This window comes from Scomber scombrus, chromosome 6, assembly GCF_963691925.1.
Source record: "Scomber scombrus chromosome 6, fScoSco1.1, whole genome shotgun sequence".
Classification (NCBI taxonomy): domain Eukaryota; kingdom Metazoa; phylum Chordata; class Actinopteri; order Scombriformes; family Scombridae; genus Scomber; species Scomber scombrus.
The window spans coordinates 5,917,965-5,941,549 of record NC_084975.1 but is presented as its reverse complement, the minus strand read 5'-3'; the positions used below and the strand labels follow the sequence as shown (position 1 = coordinate 5,941,549).

The window sequence follows — 23,585 nt, the reverse complement described above, 5'->3', positions numbered from 1 at the left end:
AACAACACTACATACCCAGCATCAAACAACAGTCAGCTGGTGAATAAAGTGGAACATATTTCAACTTAAAAGACAAATATTTTTCTAAGGAGTGGATGGAGACCAAAACAGAGCTAAAAAAAAGAGGGAGTATTGGATTGACATTCATTAAGTGGACATAAACAGGACCTGAATGAATTTAAATGTTGCTGTGTGTTTGTTAAATGTGTAAATAAGCGGTTCTTGGACATAACTTCATGATGCCAAATAATGACAGCCTATTTAGTGTGTATATAGCACAGCAAACCTTCCAAACACAGGTGGACACCCTCAGATCTCAACCCTGTCCTCTTTCACTATAGCAGAGTCATTTTCTCTGTTCAGCAGTGTAATGCAGATCTGGTTCGGTGGGGTGGCTTGTTTTGTTCAAAGTTTCTATCAAAATGAGGTTATAGTGTACTCTGCCTCTGCTCCCAGCACTGCGCTTGTAACACTCCTAATTAGATTAGTGACTGATAACAGAGCAGTTGTGTCTGTGTGTATACAGCGTGTTCGCCTGCTTCTTTGTCTTCATTTGTGTTTGTTCTGTGTGTGAATTCCCAGACAGGAGCTTACGGGAGCATGGCGTCTCAGTGGCAGACCCCGACATGGCCGACGTGTCCCTGAAAGTCCTGAAGAACCAGTGTGTGGTGGAGGGGGCTCATACCCTCTACCTGGAGGTTCTCAACAGGGTACGAACACACCCCAACTACCAAAACATCAAAGTGTATCTTTCATGCTCCTCATCTTCTTTCAGTCATTCCACTGCTTTAGCCTCTTTTTAAAAAATCTTGTTTTGAAAGTATATTTTAAATTTGGCTAATATAATATAAAAAAAATAAAGAATTACAGAAGGGTAGAGCTTGAAAAATAACCCCACTGGACTTCTTTTGCACACAAAGAGAACAGACAGTGCACAAATACCCGTATAGTTCACATTCATAAATTAAACAGTTCAACCATTCATTGTAGAAATGATACAGTAGGGTATTCTGTGACCAGAACATCGGAAGGATGTAATTACATTTGTCAATTGACTTACTGTTGAATGGTTGAGCATGTTGCTTTTTCTTCCCCCCTATGTGTTTGTTGGTACCCTGAGGGGAGGCTGATAAACACTGACAGAAACCGCCTCTGAAAATGGTAGAAGCAGTAAACAAAGACGTGTCAGCGGGGAAGTCAAAACCAAATGATGAACTATAATTTTGTAGAACTTTAAACTGCCTTTGTTGCCATTCAGAAAGTTTTGTTCCCAAATGAGATACAAACCAAACAAAAGAAATGAGAACACTGTTAACATGAACTATGACATCTACATTACAAGCATTTTAAATGATGTAGAGCAAGCTGTATGTAGCTTTGCATAAATTGCTTATGATTAGCCATGAATGACTTTAAAGAATAATTAAAGGTGATAGAGGAAGTCTTACTGCCATTGTCTTTATTCCAGCTAAAATATTATCTGTTTTACATACTTTATCTTGCAAGGTTTAAATACTTTAAGTCAGTGTTAGTTTTTGTGCTGTAACTGGGTCAAATCTATACTTTTTAATGTAGCAATGATTTACAGTATGCTGTGTGCTTGGTTGACACGTAGACTGGATCCTAAATCTTTATCCTTAAAAAATATTTATAGCACTTAGCAATTAATATAAACTCAGTTGCCAGTTTATTCAGTACATTTATCTAAAACTGATAATATATTCCAATACAACAGCCCTGCAATAAATCCTGTTACTCATGTTTTACATGTGCCAGTAATATCAGTGACATTGAAGTTGTTTGTCTCTGTGTGTAGTTCATCAGCAGCTCAACCATCCAGAAGTGTGGTTTGAGGGTGCTGTCTGTTCTGGCTGACTGCTCCGGTGCAGTGGACCTGCTCTGCCAGCAGGGGGCGATAGACACAGTCCTGCATACACTACAGATGTTCCCACAGGAACGAGGTACACTGTAATTTCCAGCCCTTTATTTAATTAAAGACATTGATTTTATCGTTGCATTGTAGAGGAAAGATAAGCTAACATAATTTACAAAAAATCCAGGATTTTAGACTAGTGTATAGTAGTAGTATGTCACTGATAAAACAGTAATATCATTAGTCATTGCTTCACTTTTTCTCTATCTTTACATTAACGCCATAAAAGAAGATTTGATTGTAATTAACAGAGACTTATTATCACATTCAGAGCCCTGTCTACTGATTACTTATCTGTAAGTGAAATGATCTCTTTGTGCTCTACCAGCTACTAGCTTTCTTTACTCTGGTATCACTGCTATTTTACTGCTATTAGAACATTCCTACATTCAGCCCAGATTATTTACAGAATGAATAATGAAACTATATAACTCCACACTAACTTAAATATACACTTCTAGTATACCTGTCTGAACAATTTTAAAAAACAGTAATTTCATGTGATTTCATTGTGAGAGATGGCCGCTTGTCCTTTTACTAACTCTCTACCTTCTTCCAGAGATACACTATTGGGGTCTGACCCTACTTAACTACCTCGTATCCAAGAAGAAACTGTCGCGGATGATCGTACCTGTTCTGGCCTCCGTTTTAGTCACTTCACTCATCCAGTACAGAGAAGACTCTGAGATGCTTCTGAAGGTATCCTTGAGTGTTGCTCTCATAGAGCGTGATAAATAAAAGTAATAACTGCTGCAGTGCATCCTTTTTTTTGGTTAGAAGAAGTGTTGCAGTTTTTTTTTCTTTCTGTTAGAACACAATACATGTTAAATATTGGTTTCTTATCTTTTATCATCAATTGCTTATCCTGGCATTTAATTATTGACAACGGGTAGATGACTAGACACCACAACTCTCCCCTTAAACCTGTACAAACTTAATTGTTATAGAGTCAGACGGTAAGACAGGGTGACCAACTACAAGGCTTTAACTGCCGAGAATCTCAAATGCAAATTATGTCAAAATTAAAAGTCATATTGCACATATTGCTTGCTTTTGACATTTACAGTAATAGTCCAACTAGCAGGCATCTTCTGAGACAAAATGCAGATGTGATTGATTGGTATTAGTCTGGCCAGAGAGCTCGGGCAGTGCACACTTCTGTCCAACACAGTGCTCTTTGAATATAGGGAAACCCTTTGAGACACATTGATTTGAATTAAAACTTGACTTCTCTTCACTGTTACAGGTTATAGCTCTGATCTTCTAAACCCACGAACCATCACTGCTTGTGTGTGTGTCTTGCAGTGTTTTCAGGTGTCGTTGAGGATGCTTGACGCCTGTTCAGGAGCAGCTGCTGAACTGCAGAGAGAAGACTTTGACAGGCAGATCTTCCAGCACCTCAAAGAGGACACTCCCGACCACAGCAACAACCAGGTAAAGAAGATATGTGACGCAAACCACAAATTCCTCCTCGTTTTAGAGATCATCTACACCCTTAAAAAATGAAATCTGTAGTTCAAATAAAAGTGTTTGCATCCTAATTGCTATTTTTTAAAAACCAACAACAAACAGCTCTGCTTTTTTATCCTATTATTGTCTTTTCTATTGTAATGTGTCGCCATAAATGTGCTTTCTTTTTCAAAAATGATGTAACTTCATAGAAATATCAGTTTTCAGCATGCAGTCATGTTGAAACACAGGGTATATTTCTGTACACACACAGGGACATGCAGCACAAAAGGACCATGCAGTACATACCAGACATGCCTGAAAATTGCTCAGATTAAGCTTCTAGGCTACTTGTGTACATGTTAAACGCCTTCTTGAAAATGCCTTACTAGAAAGCAGGGAACCTTCACCCTAATTTAATAAACAGATTTGTATCGGACCCCTCCCGCCTTCTCTAATCTCTTCGTCTCCCTCTCTGTTTGTTCTCTCAGCTGCGGAAGTCGGTGTGCTTGGCTCTGTCTAAAATGTGGTGCAACCACGAGCTACACTACAGCATGCTGGAAAAAGCCTGCAAGGACGGAGACACGACGATGGCCGAGTGTCTGATTGAGCTCGGCGCTGATATCAACAGGAAGACACAAAAAAACTCTCTCATCTATCAGGTCAGAGGTCATGAAACTTCACTGACCGGGAATAACGACAGAATCCAGACGTTCATGTTAAATTCCTGTTGAATCTGGTGCTTTATATATCATCAAAAATCTCTTAAATTCTCTTAGGGGAAAAGGTCAAAACAAGCTGTTTACATATGTGACTTAACTCCACATGATATACTTAGAATCACTAAAACTAAATACTTGAGGGTGATTTTGAAACTATTAAAAGATGAATGAATTAGTTAATTTAATTCAATCAGAATTACGTTGTTTTTCATTTATCAAGCCCATATAAATAAAGAAACATTTACTGGTTGCAGCTGCTCAAATGTGAGGATTTGCTGCTTTTCCCCTATTTATATTTTAAACTTAATATCCTGTTTTGCTTTATTGTCAATATTTCTTAGGCATTTTATAGCTAAGGCTGGATGTTTTTTTGATACTTGTGCTGATACGACCCAGATTTTGGTGATGGTATAATCAGGTTAATTATAAATATATTAAACTGCTCTGGCTGGATACTGCACAAACTCTATGGACAGAGCATGCACCCTAAAGACTTCCACCAGTTGAACCAGTTGTGAGGCTCTTCTAGACTTTCCAAATGTTATTAGACAGAATTGATCAGATTCTAATTTTGTTGGGGTTGTGTGACATTCAACAATTTATTCACTGTTTTACAGCCACAACATTTAGGATGGAGTAGGCTATGGTGGAGGTTATGATGTTAGCGTGTGTGAATAGTGTTTTTGTAATTACTTTCCCTGCCAGAAGGGGGAGACAAAAGTCCTGCACTTCAGCTTTTCTTAAAAAATCTTTTGTTCATCCCCCAAAAGATATTAAATGTCTGAACACAAATTTTGCCTGAATAAATCAGTTTACTAGTGACAGATTTTTTTAATATATAAATCTTCTGATTTAACAAAAAAAAAGTGAACAAGATTACAAATCTAACCAGACACATTTCCAAAAATGAATTATTCAATACCCTGCACTGTTAATAGATAGAATAACTGATCGTGACAATAATCGTGAGTTGCAGATCTTTCTTAGTTTGTCCATCATGATCTTTGTGATGTGTTTTCCAGGTCTGTGAGAAAGGAGGACCACTAGAACTGGTGGAGCTGCTGCTGAGCAAAGGTGCCCACGAGCAGCACCTCCGCAGGGCTCTGGCTGTGAGCGTGAAGCGAGGTGACGGACCTGCTGTCATTCAGCTGCTGGGCCGTCTTGGTCTGGACCTCAATAACAGCGCCCTCTGTCTGGGGGGCTTCCGACTGGGGCGTCTTGAAGCTACTTGGCTCAGCCCCCTGCTGGCTGAAAGAAGCAGAACATTCAGTCTCCGTTACAACAACAGTGAGGAAGCTCTCAATATTAATTAAATATCTTTTGGATTTTGGGCAGAACAAGCAATTTGAAGCTGTCACCTTTCATTGTTTGATATTTCTGACATTTCAATTAATTTAAAAAATCCTGAATAAAAAAATAAAGTGATGAATTGTTGCTTTCAGCCCTTGTGTTAATTTCCTCATGCCTGTTCTTTGTCTCCAAGGTAGAGGTATGAATCTGGCAAAGTACATTCAGTCTTTCCAGAGGCCTAAAAGCACCGGTGGTCCGCCCAGGTCTCTAGGTGACCCGTGTTTGACCTCTGGCTACATTTCTGACGAGAGCGACGACTCCAGCTTCAGCTTCGTCTCCATGGACGACAGCATGTTCCTCAACGACGACATGGAGAGTGACGGTAAAGCTTCAGAAATGTTGAATAGACCTCATTCTGCTGTATGTTCACAAAGGTCAAACAGTAATGAGGAGTTAAATTCAATTAAAAAATGACCCACATTAAATGTATGTAGGCCACAGTTCCAACACAGGCAGCAAATGACTTTAGACTTGAATTGGAGCGGACAGTTTATTACATTTTACACCCGAACCACAGACAAACACTGTAAGTCTACTACAGTGCACACAGAGGAGACTAAGTTCAGACTGTAGGTCTATTGTCCTTTAATAGCTGAAACACTAGCATCCAAATCATTTTCGTCATCCATATTAACTTTGTGCATTGTCTGTTTATACATCAAAGAAGTCACATTGATTAGCTATAGATGTTGTTGACTTATTATTAGTTTCAGTCTATTCTTATTTAGTAAAGTGATGTTTCTTTAGTCACTAGTTTGTTCATTTGGCACGTAACCGTTTACTTCAATGTGAAACTTTGGTAATCCCACAATGACTGTAGCTTTAAGATTACACATTTTGGTGCACATATATTAATTATCAGTAACTATAAAGACTTGCTCATTAAGTATATTTGCCTCCATGGTTTCCGTGGAGTGTGGCCATCATGACAGCAGAGTGTGTGAGTGTTCAGTTTGCACACTGATCGTCCTCACACGGATCTGTCTTTGTAGTTGAGTTGCAATAAACAAAAAAGAAAATAATTTTACATCAATCAATTAATTCATATCTCTAATAATACATTTAAAAAATAAATAAGATGATAGAATATATGTCTTGGAGCTGTACCAAATATTGTAATTTGATGCATTAATAACCACTTGTCCTCTTGTTCTATGTATTTGTAGGGAGTGATTCACTGACAGGAGCTCTGTCTCCGAAGCCTCATAATAACTCCTCAGAGGAGCTGAGGGGAAGCTCCTTCAAAAGGAAGGGACGTCGCAGACATGCCAGTGCAGAGGTAAAACCTTTTGTCATTTCTTAATTCAAGCTCAGGTTGTAGATTTTGTGTTATGTTAGTGTTATCTCATCTGAATGTTTGACAAAGTTAAAATAAAAATCATAAAACATGGTGTCATTTACTGTAAATATCAGCTCATTGAGTTTCCTATCTTGATGGTAGAACTTTAAATCTCAGTCTAAATGTCTGCCTGGTCTCTTAATATCAGTGTTTCTCTCTGGTGTCTTTTCTTATTTCCAGAGCGGTCAAACTGAGAATGAACACACTGAGCCTGTACACAAGAGATATGGAAGGACTGGCTCCAATCAAAAACGTAACTCCATCACACTCAATTCAATTTAAACTTTCTGTCAAACATTGTGCAGCAAAAAAAAAAACACGCTTTTATTTAACATGACCTACAGATTTGATCAGTGACAGCCAGTTAACTGAGTTTGCTGCCTGCTATCCACATGTTTAGACTCTCTGTCTGTTTATATACACATTTAATTATATGGATTAAAAGCTTTTATAAATAATATTCTAATCAGGCAGTGCAATGCAGGGCATGTTTTTGAATGTAGTAGGAAACATCAGGATAAGTATACTGTAGACTTTAAGCTTATATTTCTGCCAAAATTTCAGAATCCTTTAAAAGAATCATAGATCTGCACTGAAACTTCAGCACTTGTCACCAAATTTTCATAAATTTAACTTTAGCTTTTTTGCATTCATAATTACATGTTGGCTTGGTTTGGATAAATAAGTGATTAAAACGTCCCTTTCATGAAATAATGATGACTGATGATGTGTGTTTTCTGTTTTTTTGGTATAACCTCAGTTCTGGTAACTGGTGAGAACTCTGCTGCTCTCCCCAAAGAGAGAGAGAGGATCCGGTTGCTGGACCTGTCAGGAAATGAACTGGACTCTCTCTCCTGTCTGATGGATGACATTTTTGTCCAGCAGCAGCTGGGGCATCTCTTCCGCCTAGACCTGAGCCACAACAGCCTTCTGGAGTTTCCCTCTGCACTGTGTCAGGTAATAAATCTGATCTGTGCCAAAACGTTATCGAGGACAAAGTTATCAAAAACAAAATGTTCACTAAGTATTTCTAATTTTTATTTGGCTCAGAATTTGAAGAGTCTGACACGACTGGACCTGCAGGGAAACCAGCTGCAGTCGCTGCCTGTGGAGCTGCTGGCTCTTCCCTCGCTGAGCATGCTGAACGTCTCTCGCAACTGCGTGGGCCCGCTGCTGACCTTCGACCCCGCTGTCACCTGCCCTTCACTGCGGCAGCTAAACCTGTCTTTTAACAAAATCACCACATTCCCCCACGAGCTGGGCCGGGCCATGGATCAGCTGGAGGAGCTGTTTATGGAAGGGTAGGATTGTGGGAAAAGGAGTTGATTAATGATGAACAGAGAAAATGTTAGTGAAGGTAATAAAGAGGTCCTTCATACTTTAATACAACTATACACACTTTAGCCTTGTGTTTCCCATTCAGGCATCTAGGTATGCAGTTTGTAGAAGAAATGGTCTCCTTGCATTAAGGTGGCGAATGCACTCAAACTGTTGTCCCTGCTGCACTTATCATTGTTAATGGGCTTGTTGCCATGAAAACAACAAAGCAACAAAAGAAGATTTTTCTGTACTCTGACATTTCATTTCCTCAGTTTATTGCAGTCCGGCTTGTCTCCACTGATTAGACGGGTATTTCCTACACACAAAGCGCTGTATAGTGGCTTTTATTGTCTAGAAGAAGTTTTGGAACTGTGACATCTGACCTGAGCTACAAAATACAATTAGATTATTGGCTGCTTTAAAACCAAATCATAGTAAACAGCACCTTCTTTCTGTATGGGTCAGATCTATTAGATAAGTTCTGAAACAAGTTATTAGAAAGCGCACACAAGGACCACAGAGTGTACCCCAGAGCTTCATGATCTTTTAACTTTGTTAATTCGACAGGAGAGTAATTGTAGTTTAATGTTGATGTTGTCATGGGATAAATTTGCTAGATTTGTTAAAAATTAAATTATGTGCAGTAATGAATGAGAAAAAAGCAAAAAAGTTCACTATTTTTCACAATCATAAAAAAGGTCCTCCATCATTGGTCCATGACCTAAATATTCAACACAATTTATGAACATCTATCAACATGTTTTTAGATATACTGCTCACTAACAAAAAAGGCCACCTCATAAGTTAGCGGTTGTTATTCGCATCTCATTCCCCTTTGAATAGTCTTTAATATGCTGATTAATCACGAACACACTGTGGGTGTTTGTTGTATTCTTTATACCAAATGAGTAAAAACATTCCAGTGTTATTTTGTGTCTCATTGCAGAATAATGAATAAATAATAATCCTTTTTTTTTTTTTCCTTTTCAGTAACAGTATAACTGAGCTCTGCACCCCTCTGTGTCTGCCGGAGATCAAGCTGCTTGATGTGAGCAAGAACAACATTGAGAACATTTCTCCAGACCTCCTGACCGGCTGCCCCAAACTGGAAACCTTCAATGCATCCACGAATAAAATCTGTGAGTATTAAAAATTGATTATTGGGTTCAACGTCTGCACTGAAAGAGCTTTGTTCTTTGTTCTTCTGCTTGCTTTTCACACCATGTCTGCTGGGACAGGCTCAAGCACCACATGACCCTTAATAAGATAAACCGGATAGACAAAGTAAAATATCAAGATTAATGCTCAAAGAAGTATGTGAAATATTTGAATTAAACATAAATAAAATCACTGCAAAACACATCAGAGTCAGATGATTATATTAGCATTTACAGCCTTTTCAAGTGTAGAAAGGTTTATCTAATTCTTGCACCTCCAACAAGCCAGTCATGTGGAAAAGTGTAATAATTCTTCAATTTTTTAATGAAAATTGACAAGAAATCTTCTACCTCTACCTTTATATATTATACCCGTTAATTCACTTCAACTTTGAAGACTGAAATTTTATAGTTTACAAAGTCAGTGATGAATTTTTCACCCAAATGTAAACCGTATTTACATTTTTATAATTATTTTCTGCATTAAAATTTGACATTAAGGGATATTTACCATTCTCTCCAGGCTCCCTGTCACATCTGCCAACCAAGATCACAACAGTTAAACTAGCCAACAACAACTTCACTTACGTTCCAGAGGCGATACTTGATCTCCCAAAGTAAGTTTTCACATTTAGATTTTTTTAATATGTACAAATTTGACGACTAATACTTAATGTCAAGTTTCTAGCCGTGCAATAATGTAACTTCTTGTATTATATGAACACGATTCTCCTGCTTTTATCTGTCCAGCTTACGATCAGTGGATATGAGAACCAACAGCATCGCGGTTCTGCCTGTGCCGGCTTTCTGGGCGTCCAGCAACCTGAGAGAGCTGATGTTCAGTCAGAACTGTATCAACACTCTGGATCTGAGTGGATCAATCTACAAATGGGCCAGACTAGAGAAACTCCACCTGAGTGGCAACAAACTCACTGAGGTGAAGTATAATTCACAGCACTTGATAGGAAATGAGACATGTTTCTATTTTCATATTAATCCCTTTGGTTGTTTTGTATCCTCTGTGTTCAGATCCCTCCTCAGATCGGTCTGTTGGAAGGCCTGACATCTCTGGATGTGAGTCGTAATTCTGGCCTGCGCTCCTTCCCCGATGAGATGGGGAAGCTGAGCAGGCTATGGGACCTGCCACTGGACGGCCTTCGACTCCAGCTGGACCTCAAACTGATTGGCAGCAAGACTAAAGACATTGTCAGGTCAGTAATTCTGCCTCAGTAATAAATGCTCTTTGGATACCAGCCCGTCACAAATTGAATTTGTGCAATTTTCACTGTAATTTATGTTCATTCAGTTTTGATTTTGGATAAAAGGCAATAGAATGGATAAATCTAACATCTGCTCATTGTTATTAAATAAATAAGCAGCATCTTTTCTCCTCCGGCTCTCCCAGGTTCCTGCAGCAGAGGCTGAAGAAAGCAGTGCCGTACTACCGGATGAAGCTCATCGTGGTAGGGAATGCTGGCAGCGGGAAGACCACCCTGATCCAACAGCTGATGAAACTGAAGCGCTCCCAGCTGAGCTCCAAGCAGACCGCTGTTGGGATTGACGTGCGGGATTGGACCATCAGGGAACGGGACAAGAAGAAAATGGTGCTGAACGTCTGGGACTTCTCAGGTTGGTTGGCAAAAGTCAGAATTAAAAAAAAAAAAAAAGAGCAAAGTACACAAGTGTGGTTGACTTTGTTTTATGGACAAATGGACAATTAAATTAAAAGGACAACTTGACCTCTTGTCAATTTATCACTGGATTGTGGATTTTTTTTTATCAAGTCAGATATTTCAGTGTTTAAAGGTGAAAATCTTACATATTGAAACTTATATATCTTAACAGTTGCATTGCAAATGGTATATGGGGTGTTTGCGAGAGCCATGTAAGTATTTATCATGCTGTGTTGGTTTGATTTTACACCCAGCTGATGCTTTACTTCACAGGTGGAGAGGAGTTCAGTGGCTCTCACCCTCACTTCCTGACTTCCAGAGCTCTCTACCTGGTGGTTTACAACCTGAGTAAAGGAGCCTGTCAGGTGGACGCCCTCAAACCCTGGCTCTTCAACATCAAAGTGAGTCATAGAGTCATGTAGTTATGATTTAGTGGATTTAGTGACAGCAGAAATGTGGCTGTACTGCTTCTGGATTGAAAGTATTAAGTTCTAGCCGGCTGCTATTTTGGACAAATAAGAGATAAGAATGGATGCTAAGTGACCATATTTATTTAATAATCATGTTAACAAAACTTTTAAGGTTGCATTTTGGTTTTCAGCATCATCTTCTGGCATTTTATAGACAGCACATTCACCCTGAACTACCTCAAAATTATGCAACATTAAAAAACACTGTTTTTTATTTGATATTTATTGTGTTTGCCCGCTATGTAAAGCATCCTTGGGTCTCATGGAAGGCACTGTATTAATCTAAGTTATCATTATTATTATTATTATTAGTAGTAGTAGTAGTATTTGTATTACTTTCATGTCTTAAGGAAAAAAGTTATAAACATTTAAAGAAATATATTTTAGGATACAACATTGGGCTACATACCTTGTCACTTGTTTTATTATTGTTCAAAATCCTTGAGATCTTAAAAATTAACCAAAAAAAAATCCTTAAAAAACTTCTTAATGATAAAGATGTTTGTACTTTTCTTTACTTCAGGCAGTAGCTCCGCTCTCCCCGGTCATCCTGGTGGGAACCCACACAGATGTGAGCGAGGACGTGCAGCTGCAGGCCTGTATGACTAAGATCAGAGAGGAGCTGTTGAACCACCAGGGCTTCCCGGCCATCAGGGACTACCACATGGTCTCTGTCCTCGAAGACTCGGACGCCATGACCAAGCTCCGCAAGGCCATCGCCAGGGAGGTCACCAGCTTCAAGGTGGACAGAGCACAACCAGCAGGTTAAATGTTTCCTTTCATTTCATTTCTTTACGTCTCAACTCACCTCCTCTTCCTCTCACAGATCCAGGGCCAGCCTGTGATGGGTCAGCTGGTTCCAGATAGCTATGTGGAGCTGGAGCGCCGGGTTCTCCAGGAGAGGACCAGAGTTCCTCCAGAGTTCCCCGTCCTCAGGCACCATGAGCTGCTGCAGCTCATCCAGGAGAGTCAGCTGCAGCTGGATGAAGCTGAGCTGCCCCACGCCATCCACTTCCTCAGTGAAGCCGGTCAGTCGTGGTTAGAGCTTGTTTAAGGAAGCTGGTGCCAGTTTCTGACACATAGAAGTATATTTATATTTACACAATGAGATTTTATGATAAATAATCATCAGTAATGTGGATATAATTACTAAGTGGGTAAATAATAAAGCAGCTAGAACAGTGTGGTTGGTTCAGAAAATGACATCACTTTACTTAAATGCAGCCTGTAAAACCAGGAACAGAAAACACGTACTTCATATCACAATATCCAAAATCTAAGACAATATCTAGTCTCATATTACAGCATAAATATAGTATCAATTAATTGCCCAGCCCTAAATATAACCTGTATTCCCTCTGACTCACAGCCTGACCTAATCAAAGTATGCAGAGAAAACAGGCATAGATCAGGATGAGTCTAAGCATTGCATGAACTGAAATCTTCCTGTGCCTTCCATTAAAGGCATTTACCTCTTATACAGTACACTGAAAGGTTTTGGATTCATCTAATATGTTCAGGACTGTTATTGCCCTTTTGGATCAACACTAAATATAGTGGGTGTGAATTATATCTGATCAAACTTTGCTGTGTTTTTGTCATTGCAGGAGTTTTACTGCACTTTGATGATCCTGCACTTCAGCTCCAGGAGCTGTACTTCATCGACCCACAGTGGCTGTGCAACATCATCTCTCAGGTAGCCTTTTCTGACACACCCACACAGACAAAGCAACAGCTTCAGATCATGTTTCAGGCTTGAGGCTGATGCTGAAAATACGAAAGCCTCTTACAGTGCTATATGAACTAAGAAATTTATTGTTGCTACTTTTGATTTGCTTGATTTTCTTGGACTTTGATGATGGTGTCAAAGTTCAAAGATTTGATAATGAAACTCTAAAGCCTGTTAAGATGATGCAGTTAAGTGTGATTGTGTACAAGCTAACATCAGCTGATGCAAACACAAAATAGATGATGTATCAAAACTACAGTGAAAAAACTGCATCACTCTCCAACAGCACAGGTCATTTACGTTTGTTCTACCCTTTTGAGATATTCAGCCATACGTTCAATAAAGCAGTGAAAAAAATTCTCTTGAAAACCCTTTAACACTTTGATCAGATTGTGTCGAGTGTCTCAGATGCAGGTGTTGTCTGTCTTCTGTGCAGAAACTGACATTAAAGAGCGGTGGCTTCTGGGAGCATCCTAAGGGAGTCGTTCAGCGCTCAGTGGTGGAAAAGTTCCTGTTTGAGACCAAATGTTTCCCCAAGAGTCACCTGACGCAGTTCTTTAAACTGCTGGAGAAGTTTCAGATCGCTCTACCCTTTGGCGAGGACCAGCTGCTCGTACCCAGCAGGTATATTCAGAGTTTCAGCTACAGATGTCTGTCTCACATGTTAAATTAAGAACAATCGTTTATCATAGTTGTGTGTAACTATGATATGTCGGCCAGTACATGTTGATTACAAAGATACATTTCATTAAATCAATATAGAAACTATTAAAAGTGTTGATTGGTGATTAATTACATTCAAAACTAAAATCAGACTTTTTGTCCACAGTTTGCCCAAACACAGACCAATAATAGAGCTTCCTCACTGTGAGAACTCAGAGGTGATTGTGCGTCTGTACGAGATGCCCTACTTCCCCATGGATTACTGGTCTCGCCAGATCAGCCGCCTCTTGGAGGTCTCTTCTTATTTGCTCTATGGACGAGGTAACATAGACATATAGTAGACAGAGTCCCTTTTTCATCATTGTGATTTCTCAGTTAAAGATTCGAGCAAAAAGAAGTGATAAATAAATTTGATCTCACACTGTGTTTTACAGAGAAAGTTGTTCGACCAAACCGGATCTATTGGAGGAGAGGTGTGTACCTGAGCTGGTCTCCTGAGGCCTACTGTCTGGTGGAGTCTGCCACAATGGACGAGAGCCCTTCTTGCTTCGTCAGGATAACTGTGCCTTCTTCAAGAAAAGGTGAAGCAGTTTTAAAGAGTTTGAGAAGTTCCCTAAAAGTCATTCTACATACATGTGACATAATAGAAGTCTGAAGCAAATGAAGAACAATCATATAATGAAGTCCTTTCTTTCAATGATCATATATAATAGAAATGCAATGTTACAGTATATATAAGCTCTTTGTTCCATCTCACCAGTGTTAACCTCTGTCTCTTCTCCTCCAGGCCGGGTGTTGCTGGGTCAGGTGGTGGATCACATCGACTCCCTGCTGGAGGAATGGTTTCCCGGCCTTCTTAACACCGACATGCACGGCAGTGGAGAAGCCCTGCTGAAGAAGTGGGCTTATTACAGCTTTGAGGATGGCCAGGAGAGGAAAAAGATGTTGTTGGAGGACCTCTTTACTCATTTTGACGACGGTACATTGATGTCAAGCTTTAAAAAAATATCACCTAATTTCTGCAAAGCGTTAAATCTGTAAAAAATTAAGCACAAAACACATTGAGTTTGGTTTGGTTTTTCTCAGTTTTAGCATTTCAAATGTTATCTGAAATCTATAATTTTAATTATTATCTATTATTATTGATTATCATCATCAGACTTTCTGCTGAAGAACCCAGAGGACGATCGCTCCACTCTTCCTATCAGTCAGATCGCTCCTGACCTGGTACTGAGTGACCAGCCTGGAGGAACAATACTGGACAGTGAGGAGCTGGAGGTGGATCTATCTTTAGAGAACCAACTGGGTAAGTATATCTTATTTTTATGCAATATAATTTCATTAACTTTTTTAAAATTACTGATTGAATGTTTTTGTCCCCTGCTTTTGTCGGTCATGTGTTTTTGTGATGTGTTGGCATTATGTTAAATTAATTTTATTTACAGGGGGCGGTGGCTTTGGAACTGTCTATCGAGGCATCTACAAAAATGAAGAGGTGGCTGTGAAGATATTCAACAAGCATGCGTCTGAGCTTTACATCTACAGGCTCCTTAGACAGGTACAACTGGAAAAAAGAAACTAAAAGTTCTTTATAGTTGTGTGTTTTGTAGTTCCTTTACTGCTACCATCTTTAACTGACTTTCTTTCGCTGGGCATTTTTTTCCAGGAGCTGGCGGTGTTGGGTCGTCTCCGTCACCCCAGCCTGGTTGGTCTGCTGGCAGCCGGCTCAGCTCCACAGGTCCTGGTTATGGAGCTGGCTATGCGAGGCTCCCTGGACTCTCTCTTCGAGCACGAGAACGGCAGCCTCAACAGGAAGCTCCAACACAGGATCGCCCTGCATGTGGCTGAGGGACTCAGGTAAAGGAATAAAGCATTTACAATCCTTGTGTCATCTTGTTCGTCCAGCTATATTTTTTCTCAACATCAAAATTCAAAATTGAGATCCAGATTTTCAATTAATCTGTGTGATCAGGTACCTTCACTCAGCCATGATCATCTACCGCGATCTGAAGCCCCACAACGTCCTCCTGTTCAACCTGAAGACCGACTCCGAGATCATCGCCAAGATCACGGACTACGGCATCGCTCAGTACTGCTGCAGCATGGGAGTGAGGAGCTCCGAGGGCACGCCAGGTCAGTGCTTCCTGAATGCATTCACATCCTTATTATCATCCTGTTTATCAGTTATTAAACTTCTGACCTCCACTTAAACTGTAGGCCAGTGTAATTCTGTAGATTAGGTTATTCTTACAAATCAGATTTTTCAGTTTAAGTTATACAGTATATGTGCTTCTTTACAAAACGATCTGTCAAGATTAAGTATGGTCAAAAGATTATACAATTTTCCACATTTACCATTGTGTCCTCCTAAACTGGTTTCTGTGTATCGTGCAGGTTTCCGGGCACCAGAGGTTGCCCGCGGTAATGTGATCTACAACCAGCAGGCCGATGTGTTTTCCTTTGGTTTGCTTCTCTACGACCTCCTGACCTGCGGCGAGCGCATCTGTGACGGCATGAAGTTCCCCAGTGAGTTTGATGAGGTCGCCGTGCAGGGAAAGCTGCCAGGTAATCCTTCAAGAATTCATTTTTTTTAATTACCATGAATGTATTTAAAAATCTGTAGAACCTGATCTGGACTCTGTTGTATGATTTTAATGTGGTGTGACAATTTTATCAAACCAAGAACTGGTGATAGCCACTATTCTTCCAAGTGGTATTTCTGATGTTCTTTTACTTACAATCATTTTATGAGAGGCTGGTCTTTCGTGAAATACTGATATCAAACTTTTCATTTGCTCATATTTTAAACAAACGCTGTAGGAGCCTTAGATAGCATCATAAAAGGACAAAACCTTATTCATGTGTTTATTTTAAACATTATATTTAGATATATTTAAACCTCCCTTATTAATTAATAAAATATAGGAATTCTGTTCTTTAGATAGCCAAAGATTTGATGCTGAATTTGTGAAAATGAGTTTGATGATTTTGGTTATACTGAATTTTTATCTGTACTGTATATATCAAATCTACTTACATGTCCACTGTCCCGTTCCCAGACCCAGTAAAACACTACGGCTGCTCACCTTGGCCTGGCTTCCAAGCGCTGATGAAAGACTGTCTGAGAGAAAGACCTCAGGATCGACCCACCTCTGCTCAGGTTAGGAGCTGAAGACTTTACATGTGTGTTCAATGTGTGCTGCTAATTTCATCTTTATTAAGCAAGTTAGAAAGACACAAAGAAGCAAGTTGCGGTGGGTCGCCCCCTAGTGGTAGCATCTGAGGCAGACCCCAATCAAGCAATACATCCAGCAGCTTTAAACTGAGCATATTTCATTATTTTAGACCCAAACAAGCACATTTTAAGTGGTGTTCTGTCTTCTGTAATGTGTGCAGGTGTTTGACAGGCTGAATTCAGGAGAGATGTTGTGTCTGATGAGGGAGCTGGTGGTTCCCAGAGCGGTCAACGCTGACTGCTTCACAGTGAGCTCCTGTAGCGGCGACGGCCCCTCATCCAGTCACAAAGCCTGGCTGGGAGGGGGCAGCAACAGCCAGAGGACGGGCTCCGTCACAGCTGTGGACCTGGACACCAACGTGGTCACTACACAGGTACTGAACCAAAATTAAAGTAGCTCATAATCTCTGTATTTCACCTTCTGTATTATTCATACTGGTTACAGTCACATCTTAATGTTAGCATCAGTCCAGATTGTAGTTTGTCATTGTTTCATTTTGTTATGTTGGGTAATGTAAGTATGAGGAACTATCAGATGACAGCTGGTTAGACGACTTCCTTGCTTCTCTTCCTGTGAAACAACTTTTAGTTTCATTGAAAAAGATCATCAAGACATTCACTTCTGCATGTCTCTCTCTGACATTTAAATCAAGTGACTTTAACTGCACAAGTGTGTCTAAAGTATTAAAAATCTCACACAAAAAATAATAATTTATTCTCTGAGCCATGCGGATGTGCATGCAGTATAGTAGATAGTGGCCACATCTAAGTCTAACAGCAACATATATTTACAGATAAGTGTTCATTGTCTTCTCTTCATGGCTATTCTAGTGTGTTTAATAACAGATGTATTAATATATTATCATAATAAGCTCATTTCACACATGCATTATATCTCTGAAATGGGTCATGTGTGAATGGGAGCAAGGATTAATATTCAAAAATGTGTACCGCATAATAATAATAATAATTTCCCACCTCAAGACCTGCTAACATTGTACGGAAATGCTGGTATGGCTGTGGTGTGAATGAAAACAGCAACACTAAAGGGAACTATGTAAACGGTTACATCCGTCTGACAAAAGACACTTCCATGTGGAGCAAGTGAAACAATCAGAAAAATACTTTGATAGAAGTTTATATATATATTTAAACTCTATGTAGAGCTGGTTAAACATGGTATCAGCTGTTCTAGGTTTACTGGTTTCAATTGTAGATGAGTGAGTCACTGATCCGTCACTCCATCACTGGTACATGTTGAGGATTTAATTCTCAGTAGGATCACTAATTATAAAGATTTAATCAAAATTCTTGTAAGCAACCACCTGCCTCAAAGATTTTGGACTAATCAAACAAAACACAGTACATTTGTGAGACTGGCTGGAGCAATATCTGTTCCTCTAAGTATCACAAATGGCATCAGACAGACGCACCAGAAGGAACACCTCACAGGTCCTTTTCTCTGTCTCCCTCCAACAGGAGATAGACACCAGTCCCGTCCTGTGTCTTCTGACCGTCCAAATCCCGAACGACACGCATGATTGGCTGGTGGCAGGCACCCAGTCTGGCTCCTTAGTGGTGATGAGCACTCTGGACAAGTCGACTTCGCACCACCTGCAGAGTGTCACGGATGCTGTCACCTCGCTGTACTTCCATGTACATGCTCGCCGCACGTAAGTTCAGTAGCTGAAAACACTAAAAACTGGTGCATACTTTATACAGTATGTAAGGTTAGGATAGTTTTGCATTAATGACATTAATATTTCACTTTTTCTCTTTTTCATTTCTTTCCAGCCAAAGAAAGAATTATTTGCTGGTGGGAACAGCAGATGGGATTCTCACTATTTATGAAGACTCTGTACTGAAGGTAAATATAAGATATATAATCTTAGGTCAAGGTGTGTTTGCTTTCTAAGGATTTTTTTGGTCATCATTTTTTATTATTCATGTTTTCAGGTGTTATTCATATTGTATGGGACTTAAATTGTAACTGTCCATCAAATTTTCTTATAAAACGAGCAGCAGCAACCGTTTAGATCTTCATTTTCCTCTTGTTCTTCTCCTTCCAGCTGGAGAACGGACAGCCGGTCAAAACTCTCACCGTGGGCAACGTCAACACGCCCGTCATGTTTCTGGGCCAGTCCATGCACTCGCTCGACAGCAGGTCTCTGTGGGCCGGCTGCGGGACCAAGATCCTCTCCTTTTCGGCCGACTACGAAGTCAGCAAGTCCATGGACACGAGACCCAACCTCATCTTCCAGTGAGTCCGTGTCATGTAGGGAAATGTGTAAAAGCTAAAAGTTTGTGTTTATCTGGTTTGGAAAAAGCCTGGGAACGTTATCGCACAAAAGTAGCCTCATAAACTCTCACATCTATTAAATAAAGTAATTTACATGCCTTTTAGCAGGATGGGGCTGACAAATGAGTATTTTACTTGTCAGAAGTTTTTTTCCTGCCTTAAAAAGTTTTAGATAATAAAATATAGATATAAAGGAAATGCCTGTTAAAAATTTAATAACTTGCCTTGCATAATTTGTGGACTTGTGAAGGCTCAAAGTGTGGGTTTAATTTTGAATCCTAGTTACAAAGTGATGATTAGGTCTTTGGAGAGTGCTAACTTGTGAAAGCAGTAGCAAAATAATATATGACTGTTGCTGGTATAACAGCAGGGTTGTGTGTGTGTGTTCGTGTCTTCCAGGCAGCAGCGCTCGCTCAGCGGGGAGGCGTGTGTGTCTCGTATGGTTGTGGATCAATACGTGTACCTGAGCAAAGTCGGGGCAGCGACCGTCGAGGTTTGGGACAAGAGGAGTGAGAGGATGGTGGACTGCATCGACTGTGCTCAGATAATCAGGTACACACACACACACACACATAAAGAGGAATATTGGTTAAATATTTGAGGTGGTATTGATCCGTTGACAATCATCTGCTTGTGATGACAGATGTGTGAATTCAAGTTTGTTCTCTAGTTGAACTTTAAGTCACATTGACCATCATCTCTTGTTATTTTTAGAGTAAAAATGTTTGTCATCTTTCTAAAAATCTTCCTTGGTCTTTCTCTCACCAATTTAATCATCCATTTTACTGATGTGAACATTCAGGTGTTTCCTGAGAATGAAACAAGCACATGTACAGTCAAAAACACACAGGAAGTGATGTGTTTTACATTGTTTTTAGCCTTCTGAATAAACAGCACATCCAGATAGTCTAAATATATTAAACAGAAATAGCTACTATGGCTGAATAAAAGAGAACCACGTGCAGAAATGTAAATATAAATAGAAACTCAAAGGTGAAAGATGTACAACCCCACTCTGTTATCTTTGGAAAGTGCAGAAACCACACTTAAACACCTCAGTCAGTCACTACTTGCCAATATGATGTTAAAATAAATCAAACAGGATAGTCATTACTATGAGTGTGTCTTTGCTGAACAATAATAGTGTAATTAATTTTTTTTGTAATGTATTCTGTCGTTTGCTCTTTCAGTCTTACAGTATTTCAGAGTCTGACAGCAGCAGTTTATTAATTACTCCTCCTCCTGCAGACATGACTCTGGCTGCAGAGGCAGGCAGGGCAGTGAGGTGGAGCTGCCCACCGAAGCGGCTCCCTCCTGGGCTCGGGTGAAGGCCCTGCTGGTGCAGAGCGCTGCCACTCTCTGGATCGGCACTAGAGGGGGCCACCTGCTCCTGCTGGAGCTCTCCAAACACCAGACGCTGCAGGTCATCGCCCCTCGCTGCGACTCCATCCGCTGCATCGCTTCTGCACTTATAGGTCAGAGCTCAACTTTGACTCATATATTCATTTGTTTAATTTCTGTGTCCTGCCATCGTGGTGCAAGGTGTGCAGGTGTTTTGGAGGCGATGTGTGGAAACATTCAGGACCCATATTTACAGTATTATGACAGATACCTCATTCTTACACTACAGGCTCCCTGTGAAGAAAGATTTCATCAGATTTTGAGCCATTGTGTTGCATGAATTTGCATATTAAGTATAAAAAACTGGTGGAAACTGCAACAGCACCGTCTTAGGTACATTTTAACATGCAACATTCAATTCAATGCAGCAACACAACAAATGATGTCCCCAGTGGCTAATAACACATAAAAAGAGCAAAAGACAATATACATAAAACAACACACAATGAGACACAAAAAAGACAGTATGAATAAAAAAGAGAATATAAAATTACAGTAATAAATAAGAGCAGTAGTTGCAGACTTAATTACACACAGTATTCACTGTTGCATAGTTATTGAGTTTATACTTTTAATGGTCTGGAGGTGTGAGCTTTCACGGACCTGTATTTCCTTCCAGAGAGCAACAATGAACATTATTAAACTAGTGCTAATGATTAGTATGTGATGATGAAGATTACAGAACATGATGAAGCTCAGGCGCCGCTTGATAACACATTTCCAGCACACACTAAGTCATTATGTTTGCATTTTGTATCACAGCTTTGAGATCAAATGAATAATGTAACATTTTGTCTAAAGAAAGCAGCACATTTTTTCCTCTTTTCTCGAGTATTTGAGCCTGGATTAATTAAGGATATGTAGCAACAGTGGAAGCACTTAGGAATTTAAATAATGGATAAAAGCAAAACAGAAGGATGTTGAGTCAGTACATAAAACTGTATTATGGTGCAGCTGGGTTTTTCTTTTGTCTTCTGTCACAGTGATTCATTGTTAGGTTGTTTGTGTGAAGAAATGTGTGAAAAAACGCCCCATGCTGCTCACAGTTTGTCTGCATATTTCCCATCAATATGTCGTCCTCTCCCTCTGTTCTCTCATTGTCTGATGTGTTTAAATGCTGCATCCATCCATGCATGTCTTTCCCGATTAACTCTCTCAAGTGTATTCCACTATTTCCATCTACAGAAACACTAAACTGGAAGAATGTGGTGCTGGTTTTGGGCAGACGACTCCCACAAGACAGGAATCAGTTAGGTGAGACTGATGCTTCATTGTGTGCCTCACTCCTTTTAATGAAAACAGCTGTCTTGCTTTGTGAGTTTCGTCTGAAGCTTGGGTTTGTCTCCGCTCTCTCAGATGAGGATTCGGTGCTGATGGTGTGGAACAGCACGCTGCCGATGGAGGTCAAAGACCTGAATAAACACTGCGAAAAGAGAGAGCAGATCACGGCCCAAATGAGAGAGCAGATCCATCAAGACTGAGCCTGCAGGTCTGATTGTTTTTTTAATTCATGTGTGTTGTCTTTGAAAGCATGTTTAAAACATATCAGTGGCTTTTATTTAATCTTGAATCCTAATACACCAAATATTATTATAGTGGTAGAAAAAACATCTCATAAACTACAGGACAGTTGTCCATTGTATTGTACTGTGTAATGAGTAGTTGATCCACCTGCAGTAGTAGGAGGAAACTGCTTATAGTGATCACATCTGTCCAGGTCAAATTGATCAATTTATGAATGGATGGTAATTTTAACTATAAGTGTTTCTTACTGTTTTACCTGTAATATGTAAAATGATATATTCTTCACCACATTTATGTCATTTAGAGTAGACTAAACAGGTTATTCTTAACTTTCTAGCATTCATAAAGGTAAGATTTATTGCATGTCTCCGTTAGTTTTAGCCACATGTATCTTTATAAACTATCATGTGAGTGTATTGTATTACATTTTAAATTTGAAGTTCATTTTCTGAACAGTTTACAGTGTTAAAATTACTGTTTTTTAAAAATATTGTTTTACAGAATTTACATCGAAAAGGGATCAACTCTCCAGAGCATCATCATCATGTCCGCAGAACATATCGAAGGGGACGTTTTACCTCATTTTCTGACAGCCATACTTTTTAATTTCACCCACCCTGGGAGACCAAGAACTGAAGGGGAGAGCAAGTCACAATGAAATGATAAACTTCAAGAAATCGAGAATTGTTTGAAGATTCACTCCAATGAAACAATGTGCCATATTTGACCAGATAAAGACAATCTTAGTACATCTTTAAGAGACTTTTATTCTAAAAGGGACACAGATGGTCTAATTTGTGTTTTTATCAGGGCTGAGAGCAGTTCAGACGTTCAGGAAGGCCTCCTGCTCCTAATGAATACAGATATGTGTTTACCTGTAGTTTGATAGAAAACCAGAAACTGGAAAGAAAAGCCAAAGGAGGAAAAAAGAAGCCTCTAAAAATTGTATATTTGATTATTTATTCTCACGTCTTTGTTTGTGTGTTTACCATTGAGCTCATTCACTCCACATCCGTAAACAGATCACAGGACTTCACAAACTGTATGATGCCTGCTTTGTACACGTCTGTAGGTCGTGTTACCTAATGTTACTGTTGTTAATGATGTCATACAGAACAAGTCAGTAAATATTATTTTATGAGCTGATGTCTCTGTTTACATTCTTGTTTGAGTTTTCATTACAGAACAACATGAGGGACACAGATAGAGGAAGTGTGATGGCTGTTTGTGAGTAAAATTAAATATATAGTGATTTATGTTTTTATTTTTAATACAAATGACTGAATTACAATCAGATCTATGTATTTGGGGTTTAATACTC

At 39.5% G+C, this 23,585-nt stretch overlaps 1 protein-coding gene across 1 annotated transcript in view; it reads left to right on the top strand.

The window, feature by feature from the left end:
- The window catches only part of lrrk2 (leucine-rich repeat kinase 2), a 35,734-nt gene extending 12,790 nt beyond the window's left edge, over nt 1-22,944 (top strand). The window contains exons 14-52 of the mRNA XM_062420593.1: nt 583-710; nt 1,817-1,961; nt 2,493-2,632; nt 3,239-3,367; nt 3,874-4,044; nt 5,127-5,391; nt 5,588-5,776; nt 6,621-6,733; nt 6,974-7,046; nt 7,554-7,750; nt 7,844-8,094; nt 9,104-9,252; nt 9,794-9,887; nt 10,021-10,207; nt 10,300-10,481; nt 10,676-10,899; nt 11,217-11,344; nt 11,937-12,155; nt 12,240-12,441; nt 13,021-13,109; nt 13,579-13,766; nt 13,972-14,126; nt 14,240-14,386; nt 14,593-14,784; nt 14,965-15,111; nt 15,251-15,363; nt 15,472-15,662; nt 15,778-15,938; nt 16,200-16,370; nt 16,865-16,965; nt 17,202-17,414; nt 18,520-18,713; nt 18,835-18,907; nt 19,110-19,300; nt 19,739-19,891; nt 20,606-20,814; nt 21,926-21,994; nt 22,097-22,229; nt 22,766-22,944. Of these exons, the coding sequence (XP_062276577.1) occupies nt 583-710; nt 1,817-1,961; nt 2,493-2,632; nt 3,239-3,367; nt 3,874-4,044; nt 5,127-5,391; nt 5,588-5,776; nt 6,621-6,733; nt 6,974-7,046; nt 7,554-7,750; nt 7,844-8,094; nt 9,104-9,252; nt 9,794-9,887; nt 10,021-10,207; nt 10,300-10,481; nt 10,676-10,899; nt 11,217-11,344; nt 11,937-12,155; nt 12,240-12,441; nt 13,021-13,109; nt 13,579-13,766; nt 13,972-14,126; nt 14,240-14,386; nt 14,593-14,784; nt 14,965-15,111; nt 15,251-15,363; nt 15,472-15,662; nt 15,778-15,938; nt 16,200-16,370; nt 16,865-16,965; nt 17,202-17,414; nt 18,520-18,713; nt 18,835-18,907; nt 19,110-19,300; nt 19,739-19,891; nt 20,606-20,814; nt 21,926-21,994; nt 22,097-22,221 (6,068 nt within the window). The 3' untranslated portion in view covers nt 22,222-22,229; nt 22,766-22,944. The remainder of the gene's footprint in view (nt 1-582; nt 711-1,816; nt 1,962-2,492; nt 2,633-3,238; nt 3,368-3,873; nt 4,045-5,126; nt 5,392-5,587; nt 5,777-6,620; nt 6,734-6,973; nt 7,047-7,553; nt 7,751-7,843; nt 8,095-9,103; nt 9,253-9,793; nt 9,888-10,020; nt 10,208-10,299; nt 10,482-10,675; nt 10,900-11,216; nt 11,345-11,936; nt 12,156-12,239; nt 12,442-13,020; nt 13,110-13,578; nt 13,767-13,971; nt 14,127-14,239; nt 14,387-14,592; nt 14,785-14,964; nt 15,112-15,250; nt 15,364-15,471; nt 15,663-15,777; nt 15,939-16,199; nt 16,371-16,864; nt 16,966-17,201; nt 17,415-18,519; nt 18,714-18,834; nt 18,908-19,109; nt 19,301-19,738; nt 19,892-20,605; nt 20,815-21,925; nt 21,995-22,096; nt 22,230-22,765) is intronic.
- Nucleotides 22,945-23,585: the final 641 nt, after the last annotated feature.